This window comes from Cydia amplana, chromosome 21 (assembly GCF_948474715.1).
Source record: "Cydia amplana chromosome 21, ilCydAmpl1.1, whole genome shotgun sequence".
NCBI lineage: Eukaryota > Metazoa > Arthropoda > Insecta > Lepidoptera > Tortricidae > Cydia > Cydia amplana.
In genome coordinates, this window is record NC_086089.1 from 258,770 (window position 1) to 284,912 (window position 26,143).

The 26,143-nt window shown below is 39.8% G+C and overlaps 1 protein-coding gene and 1 non-coding gene across 2 annotated transcripts in view; one reads left to right on the top strand and one right to left on the bottom strand.

The window, feature by feature from the left end:
* The window catches only part of LOC134658145 (protein CASC3-like), a gene marked incomplete at its 3' end in the record, with an annotated part of 44,385 nt that extends 24,353 nt beyond the window's left edge, over window positions 1–20,032 (top strand). The window contains exons 11-17 of the mRNA XM_063513754.1: window positions 6,530–6,601; window positions 7,871–7,958; window positions 9,159–9,226; window positions 11,108–11,203; window positions 13,595–13,734; window positions 16,716–16,807; window positions 19,845–20,032. Of these exons, the coding sequence (XP_063369824.1) occupies window positions 6,530–6,601; window positions 7,871–7,958; window positions 9,159–9,226; window positions 11,108–11,203; window positions 13,595–13,734; window positions 16,716–16,807; window positions 19,845–20,032 (744 nt within the window). The remainder of the gene's footprint in view (window positions 1–6,529; window positions 6,602–7,870; window positions 7,959–9,158; window positions 9,227–11,107; window positions 11,204–13,594; window positions 13,735–16,715; window positions 16,808–19,844) is intronic.
* Window positions 10,212–10,283, bottom strand: Trnat-ggu (transfer RNA threonine (anticodon GGU)). Its single transcript has one exon. It is a non-coding gene; the product is annotated as a tRNA-Thr (tRNA).
* Window positions 20,033–26,143: the final 6,111 nt, after the last annotated feature.

The window sequence follows — 26,143 nt, forward strand, 5'->3', positions numbered from 1 at the left end:
GTCAACTTTCTATTTAATGCATAAAAAGGGTTGCAGGTAACAGCGATAAGTGATAACGACATCTGCTTTGTCTTTTAGACGATAACAATGGAAAGTACAATTAACATAGTAGATAGTAATACTGTTATTTCTATCTCTTTCACTTAAACACAGCTGGTATTGGCGTAAAAGAGACGGACAAGTTTGAAATAATATAAATACAATAATGTTATATTATCACTCGTAAACTAGTAAGTACAAACTTGTAGTGTTGTGGTTACTATTTAATTTTACGTACATTGGGGATAAATTATGAGATTTTATTTATTTTACCGAATTTAAAATCCGGGAAGTCCCGGAAAAAAATAATAGCGCAAGGAAGTCTCCACTTCATGACTTTGTTCTACCAAGTTTAGGTAAATATACTCTGCCTATTCCGATCACTGGTCGGAAGACATGTGAATTACAAGTAGAGTCAGCAATAAAAGTGTGTATCACATAAACGAATTGCTCTTATAGATAATGGTTGACTCCGTTTATGTTATTGTAGACGGGAAATTATTTTGTTTTTAAAGTAAACACCTATGATCAATATAGTTAAAAGCTTGTTCTTTACGAATAAGATTTACTGCCATAGACAAAAAAACTGAAACGCGTGAAGTTATTAGTAACACATGTATGTATTATGACGGCTATACAGAGTGGCCTATTTAGATCGGTCAGTATGGGAAAATCTGAAACTATAAGAATTAGAATTAGGTATCTTTCTCCTCTTAAGTTAACTTGCATGACATACAATGTACATCTGGTCTCCCGCGATACAGGCCTAGCCTAGTGCGGGGACTCCTGGAATCTCGGCATGTCAATTTAGTTATGCACAACTCTTACCAGTAACTCGTGTTGTAACCACTGTTGTATCCTTTCCGTGCAATAAAATATATTTTTATCTTATCTTTTTTATCTTTTATAAGACATACGACGATCTCTTCTTAGGAACCATGTCATCGATTTTAGTAACAAGAAAAACTGCATACATTCATTTAAAAAAAATGTGTACTTAGCTCGGGAATCGAACCCGGACGTTTTGAAAAAAAAAATCTAAAATTATTTCTATTTAGATATCGATTGTGTAGGTCTTAAGCAGTAAATGTTACTATGAAACATGATGTCTGAAATGAATAAAATGCATTGTTTTCATATCCTTTAATTTATTTTAGTATGTTTTCGAAATGGCCACCCAGTGAAAGCATATAACTGGAAACCGCCTTTGGGAACATTACCGTTCAAATTCTCGGGCCAAATTAGCACACATACACAATTACGCCTACATTTAAATAAGACGATACGTTTACAGAGCCTGTCTCTATTACACTAACGTACACAGCTAAGTGTAGATGAAATGCATATAATGTCAATAACTACCAATCAGCGACATTAATCCGCTAATAACCTTCTTGCTGTACGTACTGGCCGCTGAGAGTTCGCGGTTCATATTTGATTAGAATATGACTTGGACAGGGATAGGTTTATGCCATACATTGAAGAACCAGTCACATAATTCACGTATAATAATTTAATGCAGATTAAAAGATAACTACTTAGTTAAAATGTTGATATGAAATTAAATGACAGACTAACTCAACATAATTAAATATTCATTGTTGTATAAATGTATTCCGCTATAATAAGTATTTTGTATATTTTATTATCAATCTGTATGGCAGTGCGAAGTCACGTTCAGAGCCCGTACCATGAGTCACTGACAGTGTCAAAACTGACATTTACGCTATCGAGAACGTAATTTACTTTCTATACATCTCGTTTGCACTAATATGCGAGTACGAGCGAGATGTATAGAAAGTAAATTACGTTCTCGACGGCGTTTGTCAGTGCCAAACTGATGGTAGCCGTACTGGTATAGTCTGTCCGTTTTTCTAAGATCAAGTACGCCATAGTAAATGTATGGCGAACTTGATCTTAGAAATCGGACAGGCTATACAGCCTGCAAAATTTACATGGGTAGGTACACGAATCGGGTCAAAAATATTTGAACAGGCGGAGTCACAATAAATCCCCACTTTCAGTTCCAATGGAAATATTTTATATGTATATAGCCGGTCAAGCAAGTTTGTCAGTAGAAAAAGGCGCATAATTACAATTTTGTATGGGACCATAACCGTTCGCGCGCTTACATTTTCTAAATTCGCCGCTCTTTTCTACTGACGGAAATGGCTTGAGAGAGAACCTACATATATGTGACAGTAGAGGGTGGATTAAAATGATCAACATTTTGAGATAATGTGTGTATTTGTTAAATTAATTCAGTGAAAGCGTGATAGAAAAAAATGTATCTACATATAGGAGACCGGATATGATTATCTCACGGATTATCTCATGAATAGAACATTATATATCTTGCCAGACATCCACTCAATTTCATGTCTCTCTAATTGGACAGCTTTTTAGGGTTCCGTAGCCAAATGGCAAAAAACGGAACCCTTATAGATTCGTCATGTCTGTCTGTCTGTCTGTCCGTCTGTCTGTCCGTCCGTATGTCACAGCCACTTTTCTCCGAAACTATAAGAACTATACTATTGAAACTTGGTAAGTAGATGTATTCTGTGAACCGCATTAAGATTTTCAGACAAAAATAGAAAAAAAACAATAAATTTTTGGGGTTCCCCATACTTCGAACTGAAACTCAAAAATTTTTTTTTCATCAAACCCATACGTGTGGGGTATCTATGGATAGGTCTTCAAAAATGATATTGAGGTTTCTGATATCATTTTTTTCTAAACTGAATAGTTTGCGCGAGAGACACTTCCAAAGTGGTAAAATGTGTGTCCCCCCCCCTGTAACTTCTAAAATAAGAGAATGATAAAACTAAAAAAAATATATGATGTACATTACCATGTAGATATGAGCGCCGCGCCGGCGCGCCGCCGCCGCCGACAAAATTTTCGCGCCGCCGCCGCCGACGCTGCGCTATCGGCGTGGCATCGGCGTGACCTTGGTAGTTACTACTACTTTCAGAATCAGATAATATATTTTTAATCGAGTTTAGATCATTAACGGCGCCACTTCGAATAGTTTATAGGCATTCAAAAGGTATTTTAGGCCCATATAATTCAAAAATATCGAAGGCAAATGCAAACTTATCTGCAGACATAGGAATCCGTGGGGCAAATTTTCTTGACAGGTAGGGACTTCCTATATCGATAAACTCAATTATCGATGCTCGTTCTATATACTAGTGATCGCCCCCAACATTGTGTGTTTTTGTAAGTATTGTTTTACAACTATGAAATTCACACAGCATATTTTAAATAATCGCTAGGTTATATAAAGGTAGGGCGTAATACTTATTGCACTATGAAATAGTCAATATTATCTCAACCTCTTTATTGATTGATTATAAATCAAAGCGAATCGAGTTAATTATTATTTTATTTGATTTTTACACTTTCAATAAAAACATATTTTTACAAGCAAACCTTTGTGTGATCACTAGTTAGTATATAGAACGAGCATCGATAATTGAGTTTATCGATATAGGAAGTCCTTACCTGTCAAGAAAATTTGCCCCACGGATTCCTACCTATGTCTGCTTATCTGTCTAGTAACCGCACTACTAGTCTTGGGGAAACGTAATTATTTAATATCAATTTTAACATCAATATGCTTGTAATAAACATACTGATTTCCTTCCATTTTTATTGTGGAACGTTCCACATTACAATTTATAGATTGTATAGGAAGGGCGTCGGAATCGGGTCTCAATTAAACTTGGCCACTGTTGAAATTTCAAGCTTTGCTCTCTCGCAGCTCAATCTTTGGCCTTGCATCGCTCGCATGGAATTAAGCCGCTATCTGAACCTGCAAGTTTTTGGCCCTGTTTAGTGCTCAACTTTCGACCTGTTTTAAAACGCTTGAGCATTGGTCCTTATCCAATTATAGATCCATTTCAGCTCGGCCTTTGACGTCGCACGAATGCGCCCGCAGGAAAGCTCCAGATCTTTAACACTATGGCTTCAGTCTTTATCGGCCTGCACCCTCGCTCTGCTCTCTTGCAGCTCGGCCTCCCACAGAAGCGCGCCGCAATCGGCGCTCCAGGCGTTCAGCCGTCAGCCAAGCTTGGCTTTCGATTCTTAACTGTATGCTTACCTGCAGATCATCCTCTGGCCTCGCATTGGGAGGCGTCAAAATCAAGTCTTCGGTGTTACATGGAGCTCGGCGTTGGGCCTCACTTTTTGACATAAATCGGTTTTGTTGGGTCGATATTGGTTAATGACGGAGCTCCATTTTCTTTAAGACCGCCTCTGATGCCGCGCGATACCGCTTATCGACAGTTTATACGATATCAATTGTTTTCGTACCATTATTCAATAAATTATCCTTGAAAATAAAAAATGCATTTATTTCATAACTTTCTTACAGCAAAAACATGTTTTTTCGGTAAAATTATGGTTTGAATTCTTTTTTCATTAATCGAAGGTATTTCAAGGCCACGCCGCCGATTCGCCGCCGCCGCCGACCAATTTTGACCGGCGCGCCGCCGCCGGCTATATGCCTATCGGCGCTCATATCTATTACCATGTAAACTTCCACCGAAAATTGGTTTGAACGAGATCTAGTAAGTAGTTTTTTTTAATACGTCATAAATCGCCTAAATACGGAACCCTTCATGGGCGAGTCCGACTCGCACTTGGCCGCTTTTTTTCCATAGTTCTCTGCGAATATCATATTGTGGGAATTTGAATGGAAAGTAATGTAAAATGACAATACCAAATTTGATTATTAATTTGAAATAACTAGGTAGTTTTTTTATAGCTCCATCTCATGAAATAAAAAAGGAAAATACAAATCTGTAAGAAGGAATTTATTACTACATTTATAATTACAGTGGAATCCGTTTATTATGACTCCGCTTATACTGACCAACCGCTTACTATGACGCAATTACTGTGCGAAGTTTGGTTTTCATATGAAATTCTTTGTGACAAAGTCGGATAAGATAACTTCGACCTATAAATACTATTTTTATGGAATTATGTCCGGTTATACTGACAAATTCGCTGGTTTTCGTGGCCGGCCCCACATCTTTCCCTGCGAGGACGTCTGTGGCGTTTAAATTGTTTTAGTTTTTACTCTCGGTGAAAGTTGATAATTGGTATAATAATAAAACTCATCTCTCACAAAATTGTTTGAGATTAATTTGGAAAAAATAAAATAAAAAGTTTATCAACTATGCTTTATATGACATCCGCTTAGTATGACATGTTTGTTACTTCCCTTCAATGTCATTATAAGCGGATTCTACTGTATATAGAAAATACCTAAACCAATCATAAGTTAATAAAATAGTCTACTTCATTTGGCATAAAACCATCCCTATTATCCTCGCAATTTAAAAAGTCGTATGTTGTTATGAAAGTCGTATGCAGTTGTTACGTTTTAGCTTAGCACGGTAGTATTGAAAAAATGTCGTCATGTTTATTCCAAATTTTACTGAAGTTATCTGTTTACTACAAGTGAAAAGTGATTCCACTGTCCTTGATATGAACTAAAACAACTTCTGCACCACTTCACGACACATGAAGACATTTTTAATTACAAAAAGCGGCCAAGTGCGAGTCGGACTCGCCCATGAAGGGTTCCGTATTTAGGCGATTTATGACGTATAAAAAAAAACTACTTACTAGATCTCGTTCAAACCAATTTTCGGTGGAAGTTTACATGGTAATGTACATCATATATTTTTTTTAGTTTTATCATTCTCTTATTTTAGAAGTTACAGGGGGGGGGACACACATTTTACCACTTTGGAAGTGTTTCTCGCGCAAACTATTCAGTTTAGAAAAAAATGATATTAGAAACCTCAATATCATTTTTGAAGACCTATCCATAGATACCCCACACGTATGGGTTTGATGAAAAAAAAAATTTTGAGTTTCAGTTCGAAGTATGGGGAACCCCAAAAATTTATTGTTTTTTTTCTATTTTTGTGTGAAAATCTTAATGCGGTTCACAGAATACATCTACTTACCAAGTTTCAACAGTATAGTTCTTATAGTTTCGGAGAAAAGTGGCTGTGACATACGGACGGACAGACAGACGGACAGACGGACAGACGGACAGACAGACAGACAGACATGACGAATCTATAAGGGTTCCGTTTTTTGCCATTTGGCTACGGAACCCTAAAAAACGTAGTTTTTATAAACCAATTTAGCCATCCCTCACTGACTGTCATCTCGGCCGCACTGAAGTTGCCAATCGAACACTCTGTAAGCACCGCCTACAATCGAATACTTTACGTTGGGTCATAATTGAGCGGACAGAATACTTCCATGGTTTATATGCGTTCACTGTGGCCACCATTTTTTTCAATACATTTTACATAAAAAAAAAAATTAAATGTATGAATGCAGTTTTTCTTGTTACTAAAATGGATGACATGGTTCCTAAGAAGAGATCGTGGTATGTCTTATAGTTTCAGATTTTCCCATACTGACCGATCTAAATGGGCCATCCTGTATATATGTACAGGTGCATCGGAACACGGGGCAGGCGCAGCACGGGCCGGCGCCGCAGCAGCACCCGCAGCAACACTCACAACAGGTTACTATACGACGTCTTTCAACAGGGAATATTACGCGAGGGGGCGCCACTCCCACAATAAGTCACTATCTAAGGGTCTACCGCAAACGAGAGTCGAAATTTTGTTATCTAACCTGTCACTCACATATTCGGGCGATAAAGAGGCAGATAGCTGAGTTTCTATTTCGCGTGCCCCGGGTAGGCCCTTTGTGAACAAACCGCCTTCATGTCTCAATGTCATATTTTATTGTCTGTGTAAACTTGTCAAAAATCAGTTTAAGGCACAGTATGTATAAGTGACTATGGTTTACGAAAGGCGCTAGTGCTGCACTCTGGCGGCAAAACATTTGAGTAATACTCCCTATTACATAGAAGGTAGCATCCTACAGAAGTGGTCTACGCGTGCCTCCGTGAGGGACAAAACATACGCAATGCGACGCTATGATCGGTCGAATTTATTTGTTATGGCAACAAATAAATTCGACCAATCATCCATACTAATTTACGGTGGGGAATTAAAAAAAAAGTGAGACTGCGACAAGGACAAACAATAATAGCGCTTTCGCTGCTACTCCTACTGAAAGATACGTATCCCTATCCCGTTCTGTCAGTTATCCCCACCACTCGTGCCCAATCCAGTTTAATACTATACTTCGTTTTTTAGAGTTCCGTACCAAAAGGGTAAAAACGGGACCCTATTACTAAGACTCCGCTGTCCGTCCGTCCGTCCGTCCGTCCGTCTGTCACCAGGCTGTATCTCACGAACCGTGATAGCTAGACAGTTGAAATTTTCACAGATGATGTATTTCTGTTGCCGCTATAACAACAAATACTAAAAACAGAATAAAATAAAGATTTAAGTGGGGCTCCCATACAACAAACGTGATTTTTGACCGAAGTTAAGCAACGTCGGGCGGGGTCAGTACTTGGATGGGTGACCGTTTTTTTGCTTGTTTTGCTCTATTTTTTGTTGATGGTGCGGAACCCTCCGTGCGCGAGTCTGACTCGCACTTGGCCGGTTTTTAGAATTAAATAAGGTAAACAATCTTGATGTGTCTTTTAATTGAAAAACTCATTTTAAAAATAAGTTACGGTAAATATGTAACAATTATGAATCTAATACGATCTTTATAGTCTTCTGCTTTCATAAGTAATAGTTATTGATTTTTAAAAAGTGTTTTTCAATTAAAAGACATGTCAAAATCGCTTACCTTCTTTCAAGTTCTTTCTAATGCTAAAAAAAACGAACTATAGATTGATGCCCTATTATGTAATGTTGTATGTGTGCAGGTCCGTCACGTGGGCATGGTAGAGCCGCAGCTCATGTCGCACGCGCACCACAACATGCACAGCCTGCCGCCGCAGCCGCACTCTATGGGTACAAGTGCTCTATACTTATTATGCCGTACCATAGAGAAATATAGTAAGACAAGAGTGCTCACTCCATACATCAGCTAGACTATTAATTTCAGTGTCTACATCTAGCATGGAGTAGCGGAACTATCAGTACTGCTACTTGACAATAGATGTAGCACCGACCGGAAAGTCTTATCTCAACAGCATAAGACTTTCCGGTCGGTGCTACATCTATTGTCAAGTAGCAGTACTGATAGTTCCGCTACTCGATGCTAGATGCTAATAGTCTTTTTGGTACTAAAACTGATGTATGGAGTGAGCAATCTATGTATTTTTTTCTCTATGGCCGTACCTAGGGCTGCCAGATCGAAAAGCGCTATTATCGGGAAGAAACATCAGTTTTTCGGGATTTTGCAACTTTCGGGAAAGTCGTCGGAAGAAGTCGGGAAAAAAATAACATTCAAATTAAAATAATTGTATTAAAAACAAAGATATTTTACATTATCGGCACTACCGTTGCTGCTCTGCCCGTTACGACTCGAAGCGGGTCGCTTGCTCGCTTGACGACGATGACGACAGTTCGGAACTTGAAATTATTGGTTTATAACGTGAAGCTGTTTTTCGGGACAATTTTCACTTGGTCGGGAACCGGGGACACATGCTAAAAATCGGGAGAATCACGCCAAATCCCGACCATCTGGCAACCCTAGCCGTGTCCCAACTGGTCAGAAATTGCCCTAAATAGGGAGGATTAAGCAGGAGGAAACACTTTATAGCAGCGGTCTCAAAAGAATGCTCTAGTCAGCACGGCCTGCAAAAAAGTAAAATCCATAAGCTCTCGAAAAATTAAAGTACTCTCTGCTTTATAGGATAACATTAAACACAGAAAATTCTCAATCACTTCATTCTTAATAATTTGTTTAAGTACCATCGCCCACACTGTTAACTGATAGGTAGTCTGTACCAAAGAGTTTTTATGAAGTTATGTAGGTACGAAATATAATTTCATATTTGCCAGTCGCTTTTCGATGAAAAAAAAAACTGTGAGGAAACCGGACTAATCCTAATAATTTGTTTAATCATATTGTTTAAGTACCATCGCCCACACTGTTAACTGACAGTTCGTAAGCCTTATTACAAATGGCATAAGGTCTACCGATGGACAGTTAGGAATGTTGGTGTTTGTACGAGTGGCGTGTTAGCATTTGTGTTGTTGTTTCAGCTGCGGCGCCCATACCGCAGGCGCAAGGCTACGCGCCGCCCGCCATGATGCCCGCGCAGTACATGCAGGTTTGTCACTTGTCTGAAATGAAATGAAATGAAATGCGTTTATTTTGCTTAACATTATGTACCTTGGAGGATACAACTAAACGGAGTAGCCATTAACAGGCCCTCTGTCGAAAATAGGCGGCCAACGGTCATACACAATGTATGGACTGACGTTTATCTGACATGGCTATTTTTACGTTACGCATACATTTGACGTTCCCCTCCCCAGCAAAAATCGGCAGACTGTTTTGTACAGAAAATTACAGACATGGCGTCTCCGTTTGATTATATCCTCCAAGTTATGTACAGATAAGTTGGTAAATTGTATTATGTCCAGATAATGTCAATACCTTATACTAATAGTAGGCATGCAAAATATTTAGTGTTAAATATGAAGTGTCTGCTCACCGTACATTACACAGACAAGACATCCTCCAGACTGAGCATAGTAGCGCTACCCCCTCTGCCACAAATATACGGTAGTTTTACTCCATTTTCGAGTCAGTGTCTTCGTGTGACGTCCGTGTCTTTGAACGGACCAATCACGGCACGGGATTCGCTCACTTCGTCCCCCGCACCCCCGTATTTTTGGCAGCATCGGTTTCATGAAATAATTGCTTTAAACTCCGTCTAGAGGATTCCTAGTCTATGGTACATTATGACTACACGAGGGTTTAAAAAGCTGCAGGACCCAGATGCCTGATTTAATTTGGTATTAACACATCTAGTGCCAGCGCGAGCTACGCGCTCAGAGCGTAGCCGATACGCCTACGTACAGTTAGTCAGATATATCAGAGCGGCTGAGGTGCTCAAAAATATCAGAACACGCACTCTAACGCCTTGACAATAGAGGCGTGTTCAGATATTTGTGAGCGCCTTGGCTGCTCCGATATATCTGGTGGCGACTGTACAAAGAACTCGCCCAGTGGCTCGCTGACAGTGAATGTGTTAAGCAGAAGCGTCTGCAAACGATATCATACTGCTCAAATGAAAAGTGGAAATTCACTGTCTCGGGTGAGACTCGAACTCGCGACTCTGGGATACCAGCCCATCGCTCTACCAACTGAGCTACTGAGACTTGCTCCATAACCGCGAATATTTCCACCATACCTTATAAGTATAATCATAGAGAAATATAATAAGACAAGGGTGCTCACTCCATACATCAGTTAGACTATTAATTTCAGTGTCTACATCTAGCATCGAGTAGCGGAACTATCAGTACTGCTACTTGACAATAGATGTAGCATCGACCGGAAAGTCTTATCTCAACGGCATAAGACTTTCCGGTCGATGCTACATCTATTGTCAAGTAGCAGTACTGATAGTTCCGCTACTCGATGCTAGATGCTAATAGTCTTTTTGGTACTAAAACTGATGTATGGAGTTGCTCTATGTATTTTTTCTCTATGGTATAATGGTGGAAATATCCGCTGTTACTAATAATCATACCCCGCAACGGAGCTAGCAAAACCATAGCATATGACAGTTTTGTGTCAGGGTTGGCGATTATGATGAACCATTTTGCTTTAACTTTATTGTATGTAAGATTAATAAAATTGATCGAGAACCTTGTTGATCCTCTTCCGATATAACCCGGTTTAATTTACTGTCAAATAATATAAATTAACAGGTCAATGTCAATATTAGATGCGTTTCAATGTATCTGTTATTTTGTTTATAAAATCAGGTTTTTTTTCGCATATATTTCAAATATTAAAATGGAATTTTCATTGCTTGAAAATATTGGTGTGTTTGAAAACAAAGAAAAAATATTTTTTGTACTTTAGTTTATGCGTAGTTGTGATAACCTTGACGTACAACTGCTACAGATTTGCTAGCTCGGTTGCGAGGTATGCTAATAATAGTTGTCATTGTAATAATGTGTATATTCCGTCGCAGCAAGGCGGCAACGGCGCGGTGTTCGGCGGCGCGGCGCTGTACGCGGCGCCGCCGCCGCAGCCCTACCCGCACCAGCTCTACCAGCATCACAACTATGTAAGTACGGTTCCCGAATTTGTTGTGAGGTTGCTGATAGTATATGATACCAATATAATTCACAGGCACAGACAAGACATCCTCTAGACTGAGCATAGTAACGCTACCCCCTCTGCCAGTCATACGGTAGATTTACTCCATCTTCGAGTCAATCCCGTGCCGTGATTGGTCCGTGTCTTTGAACGGACCAATCACGGCACGGGATTCGCTCAACTCGTCCCCCCGCACCCCCGTATTTTTGGCAGCATCGGTTTCATGAAATAATCGCTCTAAACTCAGTCTAGAGGATTCCTAGTCTATGTTCACAGGTGAAGCGCTGGGGTCCGTTTCTCAAACGCTTGTAACTTGTAATACAAGTGGAAGTCCCTTTCTAACAAAAGCTGTCAAAAAGTGACATCCGTTTGTATTACAAGTTACAAGCTTTTGAGAATTTTAGGAAGTTATGTAGGTACGAAATATAATTTCATATTTGTCAGTCGCTTTTCGGTGAAAAAAAAAAAACACCGTGAGGAAACCGGACTAATCCTAACGAGGCCTAGTTTTTCTGGGTCGGAAGGTCGGACGGCAGTCGCTTTTGCAAAGCTAGCGTCTACGCCAATCGGGCATCGGGTGCCCCGGCGCGCGGGATGCCAGGCAAAAAGCCGGGACTACGGTAGGAAGGTGCCGACCGACTTAAGAGCCAACAGGAGCTGAGATTTAAATATTTTAGGTAAATATACCCGTCTCGCTAAAGCTTTGGATTCCTCCGAAAACGGTGCCGTCATATTACGGCCGCTGTATAGCGTTGACTGACGTCACTAGAACGTTGTCTATGTAAACAAGATGGCGCGGTTTCCTAGACGGCGTTACGTTACGTTGATTGTCAACGTAACGTAAGATGACGGCCGTCATGACGGTGTCGATAGTTTCGTGAACGTTTTATTAGATAGCGGTGACGCCATTTTGAATAAATGACACGAGATTTGAATAAATGATTCCGTACTACGATTATTTTCCTCTTCTGATGATATTTCATCCTCCAAGTAAATTATAGATGATCGAGCAAATCTTGTCAGTAGGAAAAGGCGCGAAATTCAAATTTTCTATGGGACGTTATCCCATCGCGCCTACATTTTTCAAATTTGCCGCTTTGACCTTGGTGGATGACGGTGTGTTATGACGCCGTGGTACTTTCCACATGTCGCCACCGTAAAGACGGCCGTCTTTTGCGGCCGCTATATGACGGCCGTCATATGACGGCACCGTTTTCGGAGGAATCCAAAGCTTAACGGAAGCGGCTCCTAAAATTAGTGCGATAAGGACAAGGCGAAAAATCCTTCGTAAAAATCTCAAATATCGAGGTTTCGTACTCGACTGTTTTCTCTTCCAAAACTTAACCAATCGTAACCAAATTTGGAAATCTAAATGATTATGAAATTCTCTGTGTCGGACCGTTTTGCTTTTTTGGCTAATTGATATCAGTTTTGAATACCACGCTTCTCATTGCGGCATAGTCAATTAGGCCATTTTGGCAATTTTTGAAGGGCTCTAGCGCCTTAAAAAACAAAAATATCAAAAAAATCAAAACGGTCCGACACAGATATTGACAATATTAATCTGTGTTAAAAAAATCATTGCTCTAGCTTCAAAACCCACGGAGGCAACAGTCGAGTACGTTTGTATGGAGAAATGACCACTCCTGTTGGCTCTTAATCTACAGAAGCGGGCGCCTATTTCATCCACTTTATTATACAATTTTAATAAGTCGATTTGTTTTTTATATTTTTAAAATAATAATTGAATGTGAACCGTCTGTCGAGTCGCTAGATTCGCTCGGAGCCCGTAAAGCTTTGGATTCCTCCGAAAACGGTGCCGTCATATGACGGCCGTCATATAGCGGCAGCAAAAGACGGCCGTCTTTACGGTGGCGACATGTGGAAAGTACCACGGCGTCATAACACACCGTCATCCACCAAGGTCAAAGCGGCAAATTTGAAAAATGTAGGCGCGATGGGATAACGTCCCATAGAAAATTTGAATTTCGCGCCTTTTCCTACTGACAAGATTTGCTCGATCATCTATAATTTACTTGGAGGATGAAATATCATCAGAAGAGGAAAATAATCGTAGTACGGAATCATTTATTCAAATCTCGTGTCATTTATTCAAAATGGCGTCACCGCTATCTAATAAAACGTTCACGAAACTATCGACAAGGTCATGACGGCCGTCATCTTACGTTACGTTGACAACCAACGTAACGTAACGCCGTCTAGGAAACCGCGCCATCTTGTTTACATAGACAACGTTCTAGTGACGTCAGTCAACGCTATATAGCGGCCGTAATATGACGGCACCGTTTTCGGAGGAATCCAAAGCTTAAGTGACGTATTCGCTCTTGTCCGCCCGCAGGCGACGTCGGCGGGCGGCGTGACGTACTACAGCGCGGTGGAGCAGGAGCCGCCCGCCGCCGCGCCGCGCCCGCGCCGCCCCACCGCCGCCATCCCCATCGTGCCGCCCCACACCCACACGCACGCCGGCAGGCCCGACAGGTACACTATGTTAATGGACCGAGCGTCAGCGAACGTCGCCGACGCCCCACACACGCCCCCACACACGCACACACACGCACACACACGCCGGCAGGCCCGACAGGTACACTATGTTAATGGACCGAGCGTCAGCGAACGTCGCCGTTTCGTTGTTCTCATCTACGGGTCGCGATAGGCTACATGACTATTTTTTTTTCACCTCAGTAGCTCGAACAAGGGTACTTTGCTACTTAAAAACAGTGAGCAAAATCGCATTTTGCTCACTGAGTGAGACAAAATGAACAAAATGCGATTTTGCTCACTGTTTCTAAGTAGCAAAGTACCCTTGTTCGAGCTGCTGAGGTGAAAACTTAATTGTTGGTATATCTTAAGAAAACATGAGTGAATAGAGGTATGTGATGAAGAAGGAATACATTTTTCGGGTTCTCTAATATGTTCTCACTGCTGAGGTGAAAAGTTTTGTGAACTACACGAGATCAAAGTTATTTACATCTCGTGCGCTTTTGAGTCCCGTGCAAGCGAAAGATTCTATACTAGATTCACGAGCGTAGCGAGTGAATTTAATTTAGAATCACGAACGTAGCGAGTGAATCTAATTTAGAATCTTGAGCGTAGTAAATAAGCACTCAAAGAAATATCAAACTTTGATCTCTTGTTGTACAAATAACTATTTATGGTATCAATCGATCGGGATCGTTTTTAGGATCAAATGTCTATATGGGACCCGTTGCGTTAAAGTAACACGAGAGTCAGAAATTGTAGTCGAAGTCCGACAGTCGCACTTCACTCGCGAAACGCCCTATACGAAACGACCGGAGGCCGTGACGTCATCGCCCATCTTGTAGTATGGACGAAACGAGAAAATTGCGTTTTTGTCGGTGAAATATTGCGTTTATGTATATAGTTGCTGTACAATATTTTTTTGGATGAAATGTAAGGAATCGAATGGTACCTTCGATCGACACGGGCTTCCGACACGTCGGAAGGGATAGGCCCAAGCGATATCTTGACATTCAAATCAGTCTGCCATTTTTCGCGGGGGAGAACGTGCACACAGTCGCACTTCTCACACACTTACATACAAAATCCAATCTGTAATGACGACACAAATACATAGAAAATGACACCCTACACAGAGAAATCTTGCACACCTCGATCTATTTTTGTGTACGGATGAATCACAAGTGTCACAACACGCATACAAACACATTTTCGTCAAAGAATTTTATTGTTTTCTGAGAGATGAGAAGTCGGATTTGTCGCTCGACCGATCCGCAATTTGTACTGGGCGAGCAAAATCGATAAATCCAGCAATTACATGAGACTATAGTTATTTGTACAACAAGTGATCAAAGTTTGATATTTCTTCGAGTGCTTATTTTGAGTCCCGTGCAAGCGAAAGAATCTATAATAGATTCACGAGCGTAGCGAGTGAATCTAATTTAGAATCTTGAGCGTAGTAAGGGACTCAAAAGCGCACGAGATGTAAATAACTTTGATCTCGTGTAGTACACAACATTTTTCACCTCAGCGCAGTGAGAACATACCTATTAGACAACTTGAAAAATGTAATCCTTCTTCATCACTTAATACCTGCACTCATGTTTTCTTAAGATATACAAACAATTAAGTTTAATTACCGCAATGGAACACAAAAACAAAACGTAATAATAAATTCCAGTAAAATAATATAGAAATAACAAACATTAACTGACACTTCAATCGCCAACTTTGACAACAAAAAAAATCTTTGTAAGATACGGTCCGAATTGCGGATACGTACTATTTGTCAACTATGGTAGAAATTCTTAAAAGTAAAATAATTAATTTTGCGTGATGATCTGTGTATTTTTTGAGTTCGTTATTTTAATTGTACAATAAAATACCTAAAATATAGTATTTTATCAGTTTTTATGAAATCTTAAACTTTATTTTTATTTATTAATTATTAAGAATTCATACTCGTACGTGGTTTGGAACGATGCGGTCTGAAGTTTTTCGGGGGTCTATTATAAACCGTGAATATACTGTTGAATGTCGTTTTAACTTTTTTTGTCTGTTTCTTTTTGTGACAGTGTGAAAGGGACAGAGATAATAGAACCCAAGTATTTCGAACTTTTATTAGACCCCGCATGTTGAAATGACATTTGACTATAAAGGTCAGTTGAATGTCATTTTGTCTCACTCAGTGAGCAAAATCGCATTTTGCTCACTGTTTTTAAGAATCAAAGTACCCTTGTTCGAGCTGCTGAGGTGAAAAAATATAATAATTGTGTTTAAATGTAATTAAACGTATGACATGTAAAAAAAATATTACATGTGAAATGTAACACCTTCTTTTTGTAAATTTGATGTCTCCGACCTCTTTTTACAACAAAAAACCAAGCAATTAGGCATTTTTCTGCTGCCGTGTTCACTCGCGCGTCTGGACTCGGTCTAGTTAAAAATCCGAGCGCAACTAGTTTTATTACTCGCGCTAGATCAGTTGATCTTGTACCTAGGCAGAGGGGAAATAGTGCGAATGCCGCATCCCTTCCGTGTTGATCGAAAAATGGTACCATTACTTCTATCGTTTTTGAAAGTCAAAAAAAAACTTAAATTTTGAAACTTTCAGGTCCTGTAATTTTGTAATTTTTCAATATTTTATTTTAATATCCACATTATTGTGATAAATTGCTCGTTTGCTATCTATTTTACTAGATTTTGTTACAAAATTCAACATGTGTCATCATCCCTATTCTCAACCGCGACCATCCGGAGGGCCTACCGCGAACACCGAAGTTTGCTAATTGCGGGCATATTTCTCTGTCGCTCATATTACTCCTTAATTAGAGTAAAAGAGAATCGTGCCCGCATCTTGCGAACCTCGGTGTTTGCCGTAGGCCCTCGGACGCTGACGTGATTAATGATTATATATACATAAAGTTTTCTTGCGATTGCCGACCGAATGCAATTAATTGATTTGTTTTGCTATGTTACAGGCCCGCGAATCCGTCTGAGAAGGACAACATAGACAGGATCGTCGAGAACATGTTCGTGCGGAAGCCCTGGCCCGGCGCGCAGCCCGGCTTAGGTCAGTGCCTACACTCCGCGAATAAAGTTACTGCTTTAGTCCCCTATCCTCTTAAGAGCCAACAGGAGTGGTCATTTCTCCATACAAACGTACTCGACTGTTTCCTCCGTGGGTTTTGAAGCTAGAGCAATGATTTTTTCAACACAGATTAATATTGTCAATATCTGTGTCGGACCGTTTTGCTTTTTTTGATATTTTTGTTTTTTAAGGCGCTAGAGCCCTTCATAAATGGCCAAAATGACCTAATTGACTATGCCGCAATGAGAGGCGCGCTATTCAAAACTGATATCAATTAGCGAAAAAAGCAAAACGGTCCGACACAGATAATGTCATAATCATTTAGATTTCCAAATTTAGTTACGATTGGTTAAGTTTTGGAGGAGGAAACAGTCGAGTACGAAACCTCGATTTTTGAGATTTTTACGCAGGATTTTTCGCCTTGTCCTTATCGCACTAGTTTTAGGAGCCGCTTCCGTTAGCGAGACGGGTATATTTACCTAAAATATTTAAATCTCAGCTCCTGTTGGCTCTTAACACACTACCAACAAAGTAGGAAAACAAACCGTATTTTTTTCCTGTACACGTAGTGGGAATGATTTTATTTTCACTTTTACCCTGTAAAAAATGGGGTATCGGTGCACGGTGGTCAGGGCATTAAAAAGAATAGAGGTCTTTAAAAGCCGTTTATCGATAAAGTAAACAAAAGAACATAAACCGCAAAGATTTAAAGTCTCTTTTGCTTGTTTTGTCCATAGTATGCTCTTAAGTCCATAAATTGACGGATGGCAACTGTGGAAATCCCAACTAGCCGGTTTTACTTGGCTCTTAATTGAAACCCAAACATCTAAAAAGGTTTAGAGGAAGAAAAAAACAACGGGTTGCACTCAGGGAGTGCCGGCAGAAGTGAAAACTCAATGACTAGTCCAAAATGCACTATGTATAATTGAGGTTAACGCCATCTAGCGTTAGCGTTAATTACTCGAAACCCCTAAGCACACCACTGTTAGTACTCTAGTTATATTAATACCAGTTAGAGCGAAACTCACTAGATGGCATTTAAATCAATAAAGAAAAGCTCAATGACATTACATGTAACAGTTTTTCGATCAGGTCACGTGTCCGTCTTACGGTCACGTGATCGTCTTACGCTGTCTCGAGTTTAACATTTTTTCCCCACCTCAAAAAGTGCACAGCGCCGCTAAAGAAGTTTTCACTTCAAGGATGCAATTTGATTTAAGGCTAAACTTATGTCTGAAGCGTACTACTCTGTTGACGAATTTTTCAACGGCGTGCACTCTTCTGGTTCACAATTCACAATCCCATACTATTAAAATATGAATTTAACACGTCATAAATACCCAAATTATATAATAAATTATAACCACCTGACTTCTTAACCAATTTAATATTATATACCTACCTGTAGACTGTTGTGTTGTTATGTAACTAACCGCCTTCATTTAGATATAAATAGTTGTAAATATGAAATGTACCTAACTGACGTGTAAAACTATGTTTTATAAAGGAATAAATGAAATGAAATGAAATGAAAAATGATCACTAGACCTAGTTGTTACTTACGTTCAGGTTCATTTGCTAAAGAACTGAGGAGATACGGGCAGATACTGTCGGTGTTGCGCGCCGAGCCCGGCGTGGCGGCGGCGGACCCGCGCGAGCCGACACTCGCGACCACTGGCCGAGGGTGCCCCACTTACCCTTATTTATACTAGTTCGGGTTTTATGTTGTTTATAATGCTCAGGGGTCGGACAAAAAGTGCAGATGACGTCAAACCACTTATAGGTGATTTCAAATAGTATTTTTGATTTTCATAAACAATTATCACTTATCATTTATCAACCTCTTTATTAAACGATATCGCCACTTGAAATGAGTAAGTACGTTTTTGACTGACACATTGTCAATCAGATGAACAATAAATTGACTTCGTTATTGTTTAGCTATTGTATCTTCACGATTATATTTAGCTAAAATGTATATTTACTAATGTATAAGAAAACGCTCTAAAATGTCATCTTTACTCGAATATTGTGGCAAGTTTCGTGAAATTTATTTTATTCACTACATCACCCTACCACCTGTATTATTAATTCCATGGATTTATTTACGATTATTTTGTTACTTCATTAATACTACTTTGTTACTACATGTCACACGGAAGTTTAAATACAAACTCAAACATCATCCTGTGTGCAAGATTACGTCATTTTTACGTCATCCGCACTTTTTGTCCGACCCCTGATAATGATGTTTATGTATACATATAAGTATTTTAGTTTGTAAACGGATCCAATCATTAGATAAAAATTACAATATAAGGGATTCTGTAGATTACTTTAGGGAACATATTTGTGACGTTCCACGGCAAAAGGTACCTTATGGCACTTGGCGCTTACGTCGCATAGCGCCGAGATAATAATAGCGCGCGGCGGCGGAGCGGCGTTAATAATAGCGTAAGCGCCAACGGCCATTTGACCTTTACCCGTGGGACGTCACATTTATGTACTTTTACAAAAATATTTGTAGAGTATACAGTCGGTGAAGGATATTATGTAGTAATGTAACTATGTAGGTAGTGGGTAGTATACACCTAAGACTGTACTGAGACGCGGAAAGTATTGCAACATACTGTAGCCGCAAAATTAGATGACAAGTATGTTTATCAGTGAACACGGAGGTAGCAAGGCTAAGGAATTAGATTTGTGTTCTTCATATCTTGTCACAATGACCACAAAACAAGGTACGAAGTGGTATACAAGTCCAATTCTTTAATTGTATATTTTTAACTAGCAACCCGCCCCGGCTTCGTACGGGTTAACAAATTATAGTAGTTTATTAAAAAAAACGCATCAAAATCCGTTGCGTAGTTTTAAAGATCGAAGCATACATAGGGACAGACAGACAGCGGGAAGCGACTTTGTTTTATTCTATGTAGTGATATTAAAATTGGCTCCCATTTCCACATATATGTTGAGATTATTTGTTGTTAGCTAAAGTGATGGTTACATATGGTTGCAGATGGCACCGAAGACCCCGACAGCCGTAGTGTGAAGGCGGGCGAGAGCCGCAAGGAGTCCTCGCAGCCCGGCAGCCTCACCTCCAGCTGCCTCTCCACCGACTCCGGCAAGCCCGAGGAGCACGCCGCAGACAACATGTCAGAGGTACGCACCACACCACACCACACCGCACCACAGCCCGGCAGCCTCACCTCCAGCTGCCTCTCCACCGACTCCGGCAAGCCCGAGGAGCACGCCGCAGACAACATGTCAGAGGTACGCACCACACCACACCACACCGCACCACAGCCCGGCAGCCTCACCTCCAGCTGCCTCTCCACCGACTCCGGCAAGCCCGAGGAGCACGCCGCAGACAACATGTCAGAGGTACGCACCACACCACACCACACCGCACCACACCACACCACACCACAGCCCGGCAGCCTCACCTCCAGCTGCCTCTCCACCGACTCCGGCAAGCCCGAGGAGCACGCCGCAGACAACATGTCAGAGGTACGCACCACACCACACCACACCGCACCACACCACACACCACACCACACACCACACCACACACCACACCACACCACACCACACCACACCACACCACACCGCACACCACACCACACCACACCACACCACACCACACACCACACCACACCACAACACACCACACCACACACCACACCGCACCACAGCCCGGCTTAACCTTTCCTTTGGGTCATGAAATTTAAAAAACCCCTATGCAGTATGCATAATGCAAAAACAAAACCATTGTATGACAAAAATACACCATTTTGGAAAATACATATCGCTTCGAGAAAAGGATGGTACGGCCGTGCCTCTTTGTTTTGCTCGACTTGGCGGGGGCACTGCCGTGCCCCCAGATATAGTCTTGAAACTGCTGGATCGATATTTATCAATTTTTTGATATTTGATTTTTATTATAGCTAAGAACCACCGCAAGGAAACTCGCTATCACGTAAAATAACCGCATCGTAATCGATAAATCCGTATGTCAACTACGATGCTACAGACAGACAGATATTGACGTCAAACATATAACATAACACCCCTCTTTTGGCGTGGGGGGTTAAAAAAACCGGCCAAGTGCGAGTCGAACTCGCGCACGGAGGGTTCCGCATCATCAACAAAAAATAGAGCAAAACAAGCAAAAAAACAGGAAAAAAAACGGTCACCCATCCAAGTACTGACCCCGCCCGACGTTGCTTAACTTCGGTCAAAAATCACGTTTGTTGTATGGGAGCTCCACTTAAATCTTTATTTTATTCTGTTTTTAGTATTTGTTGTTATAGCGGCAACAGAAATACATCATCTGTGAAAATTTCAACTGTCTAGCTATCACGGTTCGTGAGATACAGCCTGGTGATAGACGGACGGACGGACGGACGGACGGACGGACGGACAGCGGAGTCTTAGTAATAGGGTCCCGTTTTTACCCTTTGGGTACGGAACCCTAAAAAAACAACGGGTTGCACTCCGGGAGTGCCGACAGAAGTGAAAACTCACCTCACTATGTTACCGACGGCCGGTAACACGATACATACGTTTAGCGGAGGTATTCTATTTATTTTTTATGATATATTATTATCATTCTCAAATAAGATCACACTTTTTCATTGACATGTTTATTTACATACTGCCATGACAACGTCAAATTATTTGAACATAGGTAAAGAGTCTTGAAAAGGAGTTCGCAACATAAATGTCAAATGACATTGAGTTTTTCTTTATTGAGTTAAATGCCATTTAAATTATGAGTGGCCACCTTACGGGGCTTACGGTCACGTGATCGCCTTACGCCCCTTACGGTCACGTGGTCGCCTTACGCTGTCCCGAGTTTATAATTTTTTCCCCACCTCAAAAAGTGCCCAGCGCCGCTAAAGAAGTTTTCACTTCAACAAATAAATATCAAGGGACATCTTATACAGATCAACCTAGCACCAAACTAAGTGCTAAACTGGGTGCTAGGCGACGATATACTTACTTATATAGATAAATACATCCTTATATATAGAAACCACCATGTTCATCACACAAATAAATGCCCTTACACACAAATTTTAATACTGATGTGTTGACTTTTGTAGGTGAAAGATACATCGGAGAGTATAGACGCCTGACTGGTGCGGGTGACGCTCTGCGAGTGCTACCAAACGAAATATTACGACGGGAGGTGAAGCGCCCGCCTACGGTCATACTCGGCATATCTAGGTACTCTATCTGACGGATAACGGGGCCTACACTCGCCGTCGGATATATCGGAGCGGACATGGCACTCAAAAATATCTGAACGTGATAATAGAATAGTGGCACTGTTCAGATCAGGGATGTTGCGGATGCCGATTTTTTGACATCCGCGGAAGCGGATGCGGATGCGGATTTTTAAAGGCTCACATCCGCGGATGCGGATGTCAAGATAGTACCATAAAAAAACGTCAGTTATTACATTTTAGTAATTTTTATTTCAAAAAACCGGCCAAGTGCGAGTCGGACTCGCGTTCCAAGGGTTCCGTACATTAAGTCCCACTCACGCTTGACTGCTCATTTCTAATAGGTTTTTTTGGTTAACGACTAAATTACCTAGCAGTCTAGCACTTACGCCGATGCTAAGACGTTCCTGTACCGACCTGTTCCACATCCGCATCCGCATTAAATCCGCATCGATTTTATACGGATGCGGATGCGGATGTTGAAAATAATGCGGAAGTTCCGCGGTTGCGGATGCGGATGCGGATATTCGCAACATCCCTGGTTCAGATATTTGTGAACACCTTGGCCGCTCCGATATATCTGGTGGCGACTGTACAAGGTGAATTCAGGCAACCATAATAAAGGGTAAACTTTGTGGTGTAAAGCTTTGGTTTCCTCAGAAAGCGGTGCCGTCATAGACAATGAGGAAACCAGAACTTAACCTTCTTATGGGTTGCGTGGTATGGCTTGCCTGTGGTAAAAATTTGCTAAGATTTTGAATACAATACGCACCGTGCCTAAGCATACGAGGGGTTAGCCATATTGTGATGACCGCTCTTTTACTAAATTACACATTACAGTAATGGAGATGGTTGTCTCTTGGTTTCACCTTTTAACAGAGGCTTCAACGAACTAGTTTTTGGAGCTTTAATTTTTCTCTAGGTATATTTAACCTGTATTGATTTGACGTTTTTATTAAAGGATACAAGAATCAGACTTGTATAGATGTGCATACTGATGTGCCTAAGGAAACTTTCCAGAATTGCGAAATGTTTCGGAAATTTAGCGTAGGAAAAATTCGGAATATTTCTTACATTTTTGTATGAGAATTGAAACTTTCCAATTTTAAATTTAAATTTCCCATATTTCCTAGTGAAAGTTTCATGAAATTTCCGAGAATTTATAGAATTTTATGGAAACTTTCCGCAACTTGCACATCTGTAGATGTGCACATGATCACCCGAAAATGTGTATTACTTAAGTCCATGTAATTGCGCTATGTTCACCAAATGTATCCTTGGTTTATGAGTTTTGTGACATAAATATCAAATTAGTTAACGAAATAGGAATGACAAAGAATGTTTAAATGCGCTTTCGATTTTCTGAATTTGTTTTGTCAATGGGAAACTATAGCTTTTAGTTGACTCAGAAAATTAGCTTAGTATGACCGTCTAGTATTAGGTAGTTGTTAGGTCTAGAATTTTCAAATTACTATTTGGCTGTGTTCTCGTCTAAATGGGATGACGTATTTATTTTTAATTTTCTTTTTAATTGTATTTTTTAACCTTTGGTTATTTTTATTACCTACTTTGTTTCTAAATGTCAATGATTGTAAATACTTTTTTGGCGCTGTAATGCAAAGTGTCACGCTCAAACCAAACTTTGCTAATATAGAAGGCGCTATAATGAAATCGCTCTTATCAAACGGTCCCATGCAGACAGAATTTCCTAAAAACTATGTCCAAATGTATGAAACGTAAATCTAGATGTAATATAGATCTTTTTTATTGTAATAGTGGAATACGATTTAAAAGGCAATTTAAAAAATATTATTTCACAAAAACCATATTATGAAACTGGTTAATAAATATATAGTCATCAATTTTTCCTTTATGTATAAGAAAATCAGTTCATATGTCGTTTTTGTAATATTTTTTACACAAATATCATCGAACACATCCTCCTTAGGCCCACGATAGGAACGGCTAGAAATAGATTTTGATTTAATTGTGTTGAATTTCGAAATTTTAGAAAAGACTGAAGTTTAATTGAAATCAAGTACTTTTTAGAGAATAGAGCACAAGTTGTAATAATGTTAAACTTAAAAATCTTGCTTATTTTAATAGCACTACATACATTTAGTTCCCATTCAGCTTTTCGCCTATTGACTTGAATACATTTGGAGTTGGCATTATGGAACACACTAGTGGAAATGCTATTATTAGAGCGCGTTTTTTCTGTTAGCACTATTATATTATTCTTACGTGAGAAAGTCTAATGACGATTTTAGGAATAAAGTGAAACAGTCTATAGTACTTTTGCATATACAGGGGCTTCCTGTAACTGGAGCAATAATTAAACTGTAGGCTGTACTCCTCAAACTGACCAACATTTGTTCAGCAACTTTTGAAAATGACTCATGTTTTGATTTTTATTACACTTTAAAGTTTATTCTAAGATGCAATGTATTGCAAATTTGTTATGTTTAAAGCGTGACAAGCAACGTCAAACACACTGATATCAGTGTACATTGAAGGCAATATTTATTTTGTATGAAAAAGTAGCTGAACAAATGTTGGTCAGTTTGAGGAGTACAGCCTTTAGTTTAATTTATTGCTCCTGTTACAGGAAGCACCCTGTATATATTTTTGTAACCAATAATCATTTCCTATATAAGAACAATTATTTCATAACATTGTACGTGGCGCTCGTAATTTGCATACTAAAATCGGTCATATGTGCCCGGTGCGGCAGCGTAAGGCTCAAATTGTAATATAATGTTGTTTTATACCGGGTGTAACACGAGCAAATAATTAAAACATAGATTGTACTCCTCAAATGATACAATATTTCCTCAACAACTTTGTTTAACCTTTCGTGTGTGTGCGGTGGTATATCGCGGGCTCAAACCTGGGTCGTGCCGATAGCAAACAAATATTTCTCGAGAAAAACGCAAAAAAGTTGACTTGTCGGGATTCTTACCATACACAGGCTTGATTGATCGCTCCTGTTATATTGCCACACCCGGTATACCGTTTTATAAATAAGCGATATAAATTGCGTATATTATCTTAAATTCACATCCAGTACTTCCCAGACTTATTTTTCACAAAACAAGCAATTTGGTTTGTTTATTTTATTTTGAGATTGTGTTCATAACTTTGATTGCGATGTACTCGTTAGAATCTATCGATTAGTCGATTATACCTCATTGTTGTCACGTAATTATGTATGTTAACCATTATTCCATATGGACATGTACCATAAGAAACCTTCTAGCGCTGGGGCTGAACCCAATGGTTGTGCAGCGCCATCTATCTCATACCCACGTACGTATATTATACTAGCTGTTGCCCGCGACTTCGTACGCGTGGATTTGTATATTGGTGGTTATAAATTCTACATTAGCTTAGAACATTATGCAGCAAAAGATAGCAGTAGGGACAGTTAATCATTTGTTAATTATTATACAACGCATGAGATTTGTCTTTCACAACCTGGCTACGAAGTTTCAAGCCCCTAACTAAATAAAATTGTTCTCGATATAATCTCACTCAACCCCTAAAAGATTTTCAAGTCCACTATTCAATAAAACCTACTACCTAACTACCTATTTACGAAGTTTGAAGTTCCTAGCTTTAAATAAAATTTGAACCCTCTACCAACTCTCAACCCCTGTTTAAGTCCAACTCTTAACCTTTAGGGGATGAATTTTTAAAAACGCTGAAATTACTTTTCTTGTATTCTAATACATAATATGCATTTATACAACGATTCAAGTCCCGCACTCAAATAAATATTTGGGTTCCATACAAATTTTCAACCCCCTTTTCACCACCTTGGGGGATGAATTATCAAAGACTCTGAAATTAGTTTTCTTTTCTGTTACCTTTTATGAAGCTTCAAGTTCCTAGCTTTAAACAAAATTATAACCTATACAAACTTTCAACCCCTTTTTAACCCTGTTATGGGATGAATTTTAAAAAACGCTGAAATTAGTTTTCTTGTGTTCTAATAATATGGCTTTATACAAAGATTTAAGTCCCGCACTCTCAAAAATAATTGATCTCCATACAAACTTTCAACCCCATTTTAACCTTTTTTTTT